The 12,303-nt window shown below is 38.2% G+C and overlaps 1 protein-coding gene across 14 annotated transcripts in view; it reads right to left on the bottom strand.

Moving 5' to 3' along the window:
• MYO9A (myosin IXA) overlaps positions 1-12,303 on the bottom strand; it is a 289,527-nt gene that overhangs the window by 43,813 nt on the left and 233,411 nt on the right. For all 14 annotated transcript variants that reach the window (XR_011498480.1, XM_070498757.1, XM_014849679.3 and 11 more), the window contains one exon: positions 8,242-8,353. Coding sequence is in view for 13 of the 14 variants with exons in the window: in XM_070498757.1 (XP_070354858.1) it covers positions 8,242-8,353 (112 nt within the window). In the remaining variant the exon portion in view is untranslated. The remainder of the gene's footprint in view (positions 1-8,241; positions 8,354-12,303) is intronic.

The raw sequence follows: 12,303 nt of genomic DNA, 5'->3' as shown, positions 1-12,303 counted from the left end.
TTTCTTTAAGTCCAAGACCGCTATAACATCACACATATGTTTGTAGGGTATTATAATGAAAATGGATTTTAAGCCATTGTATTTGGAAAAATGAAGCTAAAAACATGCTTAAAATTTCTAACTACTGTCTATGAAAAAGCTTTTTATTCTTTCAAACAGAATATTTATATAACTTTGTGGTTTGATTCACAATATAGCACTCATGTTCCCCTTACATATCTGATCCATAATCTTCTAAAATGTCAGAAATATCTATTAAGAATCATTCCAATGGGTTAGGAAGGCATTACTGCCAAAGACTTCTACTGAAATAAAAAAAAACTTTAGTACATTAAAAGCTAAGAAAGGGAGTGATGTCAGTGTCATGGTGCAGTGAACTTGCCTGGGACTCTCTCCGCTCCAACATACAATACAAAGGAGCAAGCATATTCCAACAGAAAAGACCCTAACAGCACAAAAATTCTCAGAGAGTCAGAGAAGCCACACGACGGAGGGTGGAGAAGCTGGAGATACCCTCGGAGGAGCTGGAACGGGATAAGAGAGAGCTTTGCTCCCTCCTCTAAAGACTGTCGTTGCTGCCGCGGGACGCTCCAAGAGGGAAGGAGTGGGGCAGGGGTTGCACGTCCACAGGATCACCCAGGAATCCCTAGGGCCCCTGCAGCCTAGAGGGAAGTGCTCTAATGGGGCGAAAGCTTGTGCGTGGGATGACCTCATCAAGCCAAGACCCCAGGATGGACAAGATGGCGAGACCTGATCAGGAAGTCTGGACTGCATGCAAGAGAAAGTGCCCCTCCCCCAACCTGCACTGCGACATCTCGGCTGAGGGCAGAGGGCTCAGAATACGTGGCTCTTGACACCCATCCACTGGGGATAGGCTGTAACTGGAACCGAATAATATCAGAATGGGAAAGACCCATCCTTCCAACATCAGGCACTTCATCAAATCTCCAGACCAGAGAGAAAACAACGAGCACCCAGAACTCAGTCCCGAGGACACAGAAATAAGTAAACTAAATGACAATGAATTCAAAACAGGTATCAAAAAACTCAATGAGGTAAAAGAGAATATATAGAAACAATTCAACGAGTTCAGGAGCTACTTCACAAAACAGATTGAAACTATGAAGAAGAATCAATCAGAATATTAGAGATCAAAGACACAATGGAAGAGATAAAACAAAATACAGATTCCCTGAATGCTCGTGTGGACACCATAGAGGAGCAAATCAGCATAATCAAAGATAGACATGTTGAAATGCTCCAGACAGAGGAGACAGAACTATGACTAAAAATAAATGAAGAAAGTCTGTGAGAAATATCCGTCTCAATGAGGAAACGCAACATAAGAATTATAGGTATTACAGAAATTGAAGAGAAGGAGAATGGAACAGAAAGCATGTTCAAAGCAATAATAGCAGAGAACTTCCCAAATCTAGGGAAAGAGCGGGAAATGTGTGTGGAGGAAGCTTCCAGATCTCCTAGATTTGTCAACGTAAAAAGACGTACTGCAAGGCACATAGTAACAAAACTGGCAAAAAAGACTGACAAAGAAAGAAGACTCAGGGCAGCAAGGCAGGAGAAAATAACCTACAAAGGCACCCCTATCAGGCTTTCGGCAGATTTCTCTGCAGAAACCTTACAAGCTAGGAGAGAATGGAATGACATATTCAAAACTTTAAAAGATAAAAATCTTCAGCCAAGAATACTCTATTCAGCAAAAATATCCTTCAGATATGAGGGAGAAATTAAATCTTTCCCAGACAAACAAAAGCTAAAGGACTTCGTAGCCACAAGACACCCTCCCCCCTGCCCAAGAAAGCCTCAAGAAGGCCCTCAAACCTGAAAAAAGAACAAAAGGGAGAAAGGGGTCACAAAACACAAAGTAAGGAGACAAATAGATAGTAGAATCAGAATAGGATAGCAAATATTCAACTACAGCATTAGGCCAAAGGGTAGGAGAACACCAAGGACAAAGACAATCTTGCCACTTTAACCACAAACTCACAACACAACTTGGAATCAGATATGAGAACAATGACTGGAGGAGAGAATGAGAGGGACTGGAATCAGTCTAGACCAGGGGAATAAGAGGCCCTCAGAGAATGGACTATGTTATATACAAGATTCTGGATACAAACTTCAGGGTAGCCACTAAACTAAAAGGCAGAACAGAGACACAAAAAGTAAATAAGGAAAAAACAGAGAGACACATCATAAAAAACTGCATAATTCAATGGGTAGACCAAAACACACAGGACAAGAAACAAAGGAAATGCAGGAAAACTGGAAAATGAGTGATATAATGACAGCATTAAGCCCTCATACATCAATAATCACCCTCAATGTAAATGGATCGAACTCTCCAATAAAAAACACAGAGTGGCAAGATGGATTAAAGAACAAGATCCAACAATTTGTTGCCTCCAGGAAACATACCTCAGCTCCAATGACAAACATAGGCTCAGAGTGAAGGGGTGGAAGACAATCCTCCAAGCTAACGGCAAACAAAAGAAAGCAGGTGTTGCAATACTTATGTCAGACAAAGTAGACTTCAAGACAAGGCAGGTAAAGAGAGACAAAGAGGGGCAGAATATAATGATCAAAGGGACATTTCATCAAGAAGAAATAATGCTTATAAATATCTATGCACCCAACACAGGAGCACCAAAGTACATGAAGCAACTATTAACAAACCTAAAATAAGATATTAAAAATAACACAATAATAGTAGGGGATCTCAACACCCCACTCACATCATTGGACAGATCATCCAGACAGAAAATCAACAAGGAAACAGTGAAATTAAATGAAAAGCTAACCCAGTTGGACTTAATAGACATATACAGAACACTCCATCCAAAAACAGCAGAATACACATTCTTCTCAAGTGCGCACGGAACATTCTCAAAGAGAGACCATATGTTGGGAAACAAGGAAAGCCTCTATAAATTTAAAAAACTGAAATAATAACAAGCTTCTTCTCCGCTTATAATGCTATAAAGCTAGAAATCAATTACAAGAACAAAGCTGAGGGGCCGACCCGGTGGCGCAGTGGTTAAGTGTGCACGTTCCACTTTGGCGGCCCGGGGTTCGCTGGTTCGGATCCCAGGTGTGGACATGGCACCCTCAGCAAGCCATGCTGTGGTAGGTGTCCCACATACAAAGTAGAGGAAGATGGGCACAGATGTTAGCTCAGGGCCAGTCTTCCTCAGCAAAAAAGACCAGGATTGGCAGCAGATGTTAGCTCAGGGCTAATCTTCCTCAAAAAAAGAGAAAAGAAAAATGCTGAGGAAGGGACAAAGATGTGGAGACTAAACAATATGCTATTGAACAAGCAATGGATCATTGAAGGAATTAAAGGAGAAATCAAAAACGATGTGGAAACAAATGAAAATGATAACATGGCATACCACCTCATATGGGATGCAGCAAAAGCTGTATTAAGAGGGAAAGTCATTGCAATACACGCTCACCTTAACAAACAAGAAAAATCCCAAATAAGCAACCTCAAACTACACCTAACTGATTTAGAAAAAGAAGAACAAACAAAGCCCAAAGTCAGCAGAAGGAGAGAAATAATAAAAATCAGAGCAGAAGTAAATGCTATTGAAACAAAAAAGGCAGTAGAAAGGATCAATGAAACAAAGAGCTGGTACTTTGAGAAGATAAGTGAAATTGAAAAATCCATAGCCAGACTTACAAAGAAAAAAGAGAGAAAGCTCACATAAACAAAATCAGAAATGAAAGAGGAGAAATAACAACAGACTCCACAGAAATACAACAAGTTATAAGAGAATACTACAAAAAACTATACGCCGACAAAATGGATAACCTAGAGGAAATGGATACATTCTTAGACTCTTACATCCTCCCAAAGCTGAGTCAAGAAGACACAGACAATCCGAATAGACCAATCACAAGCAAAGAGATCGAAACAGCAATCAAAGGCATCCCAGAGAATAAAACCCCAGGATCAGATGGCTTTCCTGGGGAATTCTACCAAACTTTCAGAGAGGATTTAATTTCTATCCCTCTCAAGCTACCCCAAAAAGTTAGGGAAGATGGGAACACTTCCTAACACATTCTACGAGGCCAACACCACTCTGATCCCAAAGCCCGACAAGGACAGCACAGAAAAGGAGAACTACAGGCCAGTATCGCTGATGGACACAGATGCAAAATTTTGGCAACCAGAATTCATCAATACATCAAAAGGATCATACATCACGATCAAGTGGGATTCATACCAGGGACACAGGGATGGTTCAACATCCGCAAATCAATCAACATTATACACCACATCAACAAACTGAGGAATAAAAACCACATGATCATCTCAATAGATGCAGAGATAGCATTTGACAAGATCCAACAGCCATTTAAGATAAAAATTATTAACAAAATGGGGATAGAAGGAAATTACCTCAACATAATAAAGGCCACATACGACAAACCCACAGCCAACATCAACGGGCAAACACTGAGTGCCATCCCCCTGAGAAGAGGAATGAGACAAGGATGCGCACTATCACCACTCTCATTCAACATAGTACTGGAGGTTTTGGCCAGAGCAATTAGGCAAGAGAAAGGAATAAAAGGAATCCAAATAGGGAGTGAAGAAGTGAAACTTTTGTTGTTTGGTGACGACATGATCTTATACATAGAAAACCCCAAAAAATCCATTGGAAAACTAATAGAAATAATTAACAGCTACAGTAAAGTTGCAGGGTACAGAGTCAACTTAGAAAAATCACTTGCTTTTCTATACTCCAATAACGAATGTGCAGAAAGAGAACTCAAGAATATAATTCCATGTGCAATCGCAACTAAAAGAATAAAGTACCTAGGAATAAATTTAACCAAGGAGGTGAAGGACTTACACAATGAAAACTATAAGACATTACTGAGAGAAATTGATAAGGACTTAAAGACATGTAAAGAGCTTCCTGGGGCTGGCCCAGTGGCACAGTGGTTAAGTGCACACATTCTGCTTCAGTGGCCTGGGGTTCACCGGTTTGTATCCCAGGTGCGGACACGGCACCACTTGGCAAGCCATGCTGTGGTAGGCATCCCACATACAAAATAGAGGAAGATGGGCATGGATGTTAGCTCAGGGCCAGTCTTCCTCAGCAAAAAGACGAGGATTGGCAGATGTTAGCTCAGGGCTAGTCTTCCTCAAAAAAAAAAAAAAAAAAAGAGACTCCTTGCACATGGATTGGAAGAATAAACATAGTTAAAATGTCCATACTATCCAGAGCAATCTACAGATTCAATGCAATCTCTATCAGAATCCCAAAGACATTCTTCACGGAAATAGAGCCAAGAATACTAAAATTCATATGGAGCCATCAAAGACCCCAAATTGCTAAGGCAATCCTGAGAAAAAAGAACAAAGCTGGAGGTATCACAATCCCTGACTTCAAAATGTTCTACAAAGCCATAGTGACCAAAACATCATGATACTGGTACAAAAACAGGCACACAGATCAATGGAACAGAACTGAAAGCCCAGAAATAAAACCACATATCCTTGACTGCCCATCCTTGACAAAGGTGCCAAGAACATACTCTCTTCAATAAATGGTGTTGGGAAAATTGGACAGCCACATGCAAAAGAATGAAGGTAGACCACTATCTCACGCCATACACAAAAATAAACTCAAAATAGATCAGACTTGAAGATACGTCCTGAAACCATAAAACTCCTGGAAGATAACATTGGTAGTATACTCTTTGACATCGAACTTAAAAGAATCTTTTCAAATACCATGTCCTCTCAGTCAAGGGAAACGAAAGAAAAAAATAAACAAGTGGGAATTCATCAGACTGAAGAGCTTCTGCAACATGAAACAAACTAGGATGAAAACAAAGAGACAACCCACCAACTGGGAGAAAATATTTGCAAATCACATAGCTGACAAGGGGCTAATCTCCACAATATATAAGGAACTCACACAGCTGAACAATAAGAAAGCAAACAACCCGATCAAAAAGTGGGCAGAGGAGATGAACAGACATTTTTCCAAAGAAGATATACAAATGGCCAATAAACACATGAAAAGATGTTCAACATCACTAATCATCAGGGAAACGCAAATCAAAACTACACTAAGATAACACCTTCCACCTGTTAAAATGGCTATAATCACTAAGATTAAAAATAACAAATGTTGGAGTGGGTGTGGAGAGGAGAGAACCCTCACACATTGCTGGTGGGAATGCAAACTGGTGCAACCACTATGGAAAACAGTATGAAGATTCCTCAAAAAACTAATAATAGAACCACCATACGACCCAGCTATCCCACTATTGGGTATCTATGCAAACAATTTGAAATCAACAATCCAAAGTAACATATGCACCCCTGTGTTCACTGCAGCATTATTCACAACAGCCAAGACAGGGAAGCAACCCATGTGCCTATCGACTGATGATTGGATAAAGAAGATGTGGTATATATATACAATGGAATACTACTCAGAAAAAAAGACAAATTCATCCCATTTGCAATAACATGGAAGGAGCTAGAGGGAATTATGCTATGCAAAATAAGCAAGAGTGAGAAAGACAAATACCATATGATTTCACTCACATGTAGCATATAAACAAGTACTGGGAGAAAGAAAACAGTTCAGTGGTTAACAGGGGAAAGGGAGTCGGGGGAGGCTAAGGGGGTGTAGGGGAGCACTCATGTGGTGACAGTCAAGAAATAATGTACAACTGAAATCTCACACTGATGTAAACTATTATGAACTCAAAAAAAAAAAAGCTAAGAAAGGTCTTATTTATTATCTTAGAAGGTCCAGAATACAGCTCTGAGGAACCAGAACATTAAGAATATCAGTTGTGATTGGGAAGATGAGATAAAGAAAAGGTTCAGAGCAGAAATAATTTCTTCGAGTAGGAGCTAACAAGGTAGCTAGCCAGGTAGGTGGGAAGAGGCACACTGAGAGGAGGATACTGAGAACACACTTGGCCTATGTCATCTTGCTACACCATCTCTGGCTCTTGTATATTAACACCTGAACATCCTTCTTGAGTCTCTAGAGTATAAACTGTGGGGTTTTCAAGCCAAGATCAAAGAGGGGAGGCCAAATCATTGTACTGCTATAATCACAAAGAAATTTATTTACTTTGTTAAGAAACCAAACCAAGCCCACCCAAGTTATAAAAAAGCAGATTCTTCACATTTTCAGTTTCAAACCAGAGAAAATTACACCAAATCTACAGGAATCAGACTAGCATTAAACAGTCAAGTACATGGCAAACTACTTCCTATTTCATTCTCACTATAATTTTTTAGACTTCTAGTAATAAAAAAAAAATGAAAACCATCGTTGAACCACTGAACAAGTGAACATATCCAGCAATGATAGTGATTTCACTATGGCGAACATGACTTTCATTCTTCTTGTCATACCGGACCCAGTCCTTCCTAGTATTTTATTCATTCAGTTCTGGCCCACTAGTAAACAAAGCCTCACAGAATTACTGAAAGGAACAGACTAGATACATGGAATGACATGAGTGGAAGCTAAAGGTTTTCTGTAAGCCAGAATCCAGTTGACCTACAAAAAATCTCTACTCACATTCTGGGATTTATATATTATGATGAAAGGATTACAGCAGAAAAAAGTACCTTTTTGGTTACAATTTAAGAGTTCATTCATTAATTCATCCATCCAGCTATAGGTCCATCTACCCAACAAATATTTATTAAAACTTAAAATGTGCCAGAACTGTGCCAGGCACTGGTGATACAAAAGAGACAGGTAAGTTTCCTGACCCTATAGAGCCATACATTCTAGTGGGACAGACTGACTAACAAGAAAACAAATGAATACTTAATATATTTTGGGGTAGTGATAAGTGCTATAAGGGCCATTAAACCTGAGTAAGGGGACAGAGAATGGGGGACAAGGTGCCATTTTAGATAGGAGAGTAAGGAAAGAGCACTCTAAGAGGTAACATTTGAGTGGAGACACAAATTAACTGAAATTGTAAGTCATACTAACATCTGGGAGAACAGCATTCCAGATAGAGTGAGATGCGAGTACAGTGATCAGAGAACACCAAAATATATGGTTTGGTTACAGAGAGCAGGTGAGAGTATAGTGAGAGATGTGGTTAAAGAATTAGAGTGTGAATTACACCTTTATGTTAAAGAATGTATAAGAAAACTCAGGGAAATAGAAATGTCAAGTGGTTAAAAACAATTCCTCAAAGATGTCTCATACTTACATTTGCAAACAGAGGCTCGGTCCATTATCCATATCAAAGAAGAACAGTACTCACAGTATGTAGGGATGCTATATTGGGTGGCCTTAAAGATGTGACCATTGTGCTCTTCCACCTGAATGAAAAAATACAGCTATTTATGTTAAAGCCAACACAGTAATGCTGCTCTAACGTGATCAGCCAATAGGAAATCCTTCAATCCCTTATTAAGTCTTCACTGGATACTTATTCTAGGAGGAGAATGATAATCTTCTAAGAAATAAAAGTAAAATATATGCTCTCTGCTTTCAAAAAGCTAACAATCTAGTAGAAAGAGAAGACCAACTTATATGAAAATCAGAAAGCAATGGTACAAATATAAAAGAGCCGTCTCATATGACTCTGAATCGGCATGTTAAATTAAAAGCAGCAGTTCTCAAATTTTTATTTTTAACCTCAAGAACCTTTTACACTTTTGAAAATTATTGATGAACTTAAAGAACTTCTGTTCATGAGTTATACCTATCGATTTTTACTGTATTAGAAATTAAAACTGAAAAAAGTTTTAAGTATTTATCCAATTCACTTAAAATTAACCTTAAATGTATTACATGTTAACATAATATTTTTATGAAAAACTATATCTTTAAAATAAAAAAAGTAGTGACAAGAGGGGTATTGTTTTACATTTTTGTAAATCTCTTTGATGTCTGGCTTAATAAAAGACACCTGGATTCTCATACCCACTTCTGCATTCAATCTGTTGGCAGTACGCAGTTTAGTTTGAAACTGATGAAGAAAATCCAATTTCATAGAGATACGAAATTGGAAAATGAAAGAATAATTCCACTGTCTTTTCAGATAATGACACTATATTAAAACTCTACCAATGGTAACTTAAAGGTTAATTGAAATCTAAAACCACACCAACGAACTCTTCATGCTCTGTGACATTAATCCATTGTTCTAGGCTTTATTAAAATTTACAACTTTTACTTCAAAGTACCACTAAAAAAATAAAAACTAAGCCACAGACTTGAAGAAAATATTTGCAAATCATGTATCTCATAAAGGACTTCAATCTAGAATATATGAATAACTGTTACAACTCATTAACAGGAAGATGTCAGTTTAAATATAGGCAAAATATTGAATAGACAGTTCAACAAAGAAGTACAAGTGGCCAACAGGCACATGAAAAGAAGCTCAAAATCATTAGTCATCAGGGAAACACAAATTGAAACCATGATGAGATAATCACTCCATACTCACTAGAATGGCTATAATTAAAAAGAAAATAACAACTGTTGGTGAGGATGTGGAGGGACTGGGATCCTTAGATACTGCAGGTGGGATTGTAAAATGGCATAGTCACTTGGAAAACTGTTTGGCAGTTTCTGAAATGTTAAAGATAGAGTTACCATATGACCCAGAAATTCCACTCTTAGGTTTATTCCCTAGAACACTGAAAACATATGTCTACACAAAAACCTACAGACGAATGTTCATAGTACCATTATTCATAACAGCCAAAAAGTGGAAACAACCCAAATACTCATCAAATGATAAAAGGATAAATCATCTGATGTGGTATATCCATATAATGGACTAGTATTTCAGCACTACAAAAAAGACCAAACTACTGATATACACAACATGGATGAATCTCAAAAACATTATGCTAAGAAGCCATACGCAAAAGACCACACATTGTATGATTCCATTTATATAAAATGTCCAGAAAATGCAAAAGTGTAGAAACAGAAAGTAAATTAGTAGTTGCCTGGGGGTGAGCATAATAAAGGGCAATGATTGCAAACTGGCACAAAAAATCCATTAGGGGTGATGTAGATGTTCTAAAACTGGATTGAGGTGATGGTAACAACTGTGTAAATTTACTAAAACTCATTGAATTGTAGACTTAGAAGGGATAAATTACATGAAAAGTAAATTTACCTTAATAAGGCTGTTTTTAAAAAACCCTTTGGTCTATCCTGAACTTTAAAAGAACATTTTACCTATACATAATTTTACTGTATTATGTATGGGTTATTTGGAAAACACTGGTTCATTGAGTTGTGTAGTTCTTCCAAATGTTGATACATTTCATTATACACTATCAAAAAGTCACATTCCTTCATATTACCACCAATCTTATTAGAAATTTTTTTTACTTTGAGCAGCTTGTTTATCCTTCATTCACTTTTTTCCTTTTTTTGAGGGAGATTAGCCCTAAGCTAATATCTGCTACCAAACCTCCTCTTTTTTGCTGAGGAAGACTGGCCCTGAGGTAACATCTGCGCCCATCTTCCTTTATTTTTATATGTGGGACGCCTGCCACAGCGTGGCTCGATAAGCGGTGCGTAGGTCTGCCTGGGATCTGAACCAGCAAACCCCTGGCTGCCAAAGCAGAGTGACGGCAACTTAACTGTTGCACCACTGGGCCGGCCCCAGAAAACTCTTTACAGAAGGATTGTCACGCTCACAGTAGCAGACACAAGTTTTCCACAATTTTGATTTTTGCTTGAAAGTTCAAACTTTACCACTGATAACTTGGAAGACTTTGTCAGGCGTCTTCCCGGAAGTGACAGGGTCACTTTGTTCATTTTCAGAAAATGTCTGCCAAAGTCTGAATAAGTATAGCTTGTTAATAAAGTAAAATTGATGTTCTATAAAAAAGAAAAAATGAGCAGGGGCCGGCCCAGTGGCGCCATGGTTAAGTGCGCATGTTGCACTTCAGTGGCCCAGGATTCACAGGTTCAGATACTGGGTGCAGACATGGCACCACTTGGCACACCATGCTGTGGTAGGCGTCCCACATATAAAGTGGAGGAAGATGGGCATGGATGTTAGCTCAGGACCAGGCTTCCTCAGCAAAACGAGGAGGACTGGCAGCAATTAGCTCAGGGCTCATCTTCCTCAAAAAAAAAAAAAAATTAGCTAGAAACACGTTTACACAAAAACTTGAACATAAATGTTCATAGATTACTCATAATAGTCAAAAAGTAGAAAAACCCAAAAGTCTGTAATCTGATAAATGGATAAATAAAATGCAGTATATCTATACAATTGAATACTATTTGGCGATAAACAGGAATTAAGTACCATACATGCTACGACATGGATGAATCTTGAAAATATTACACTAAGTAAAAGAAGACAGACACAAAATGCCAATATTGTATGATTTTTTTGTTTTGTTTTAAAGGAAGGAGGAAATTTTTTTAATTTACTTTTTTATTGTGGTCATTATAGTTTGTAACATTGTGAAATTTCAGTTTACAATAATAATGACATTATTATTTGTCAGACATCATACAAATGTGACCCTACATCCCTTGTGCCTACCCCCACACCTGTTCCCCTTGGTAATCACTAACTTGCTCTCTTTGTCGGTAAGTTTATGCTCCACAAATAAGTGAAATCATAGGGTGTTTTGTCTTTCGCTGTCTGGGTTATTTCACTTAACGTAATACCTTCAAGGTCCATCCATGTGGTCGCGAATGGGATGATTTTGTCTTTTTTATGGCTGAGTAGTATTCCACTGTATATGTATACATCAGATCTTCTTTAACCAGTCATTGGTCGATGGGCACTTGGATTGCTTCCACATCTGGGTTATTATGAATAATGCTGCAATGAACAGAGGGGGAAATGCCTCTTTGTATTGTTGATTTCAAGTTCTTTGGATAAATACCCAGAAATGGGATGGCTGAATCATATAGTTTTTCTATTATTAACTTATTGAGAAGTCTCCATACTGTTTTCCATAGTGGCTGCACCAGTTTGCATTCCCACCAGCAGTGTGTGAGGGTTCCTTTTTCTCCACAACCTCTCCAACGTTTGTTACTATTAGTTTTACATATTTTTGTCATTCTAATGGGTGTAAGGTGATATCTTAGCATAGTTTTGATTTGCATTTCCCTGATGATCAGCGATGATGAACATCTTTCATGTACCTATTGGCCATCCATATATCTTCTTTGGGGAAATGTCTGTTCATGTCTCCTGCCCATTTTTTGATTGGGTTGTTTGATTTTTAGTTGTTGAGTTGTGTGAGTTCTTTATGTATTATGGATATTAAGC

Source organism: Equus asinus, chromosome 2 (genome assembly GCF_041296235.1).
Source record: "Equus asinus isolate D_3611 breed Donkey chromosome 2, EquAss-T2T_v2, whole genome shotgun sequence".
NCBI lineage: Eukaryota > Metazoa > Chordata > Mammalia > Perissodactyla > Equidae > Equus > Equus asinus.
This window is presented reverse-complemented; position numbering and strand designations above follow the sequence as displayed.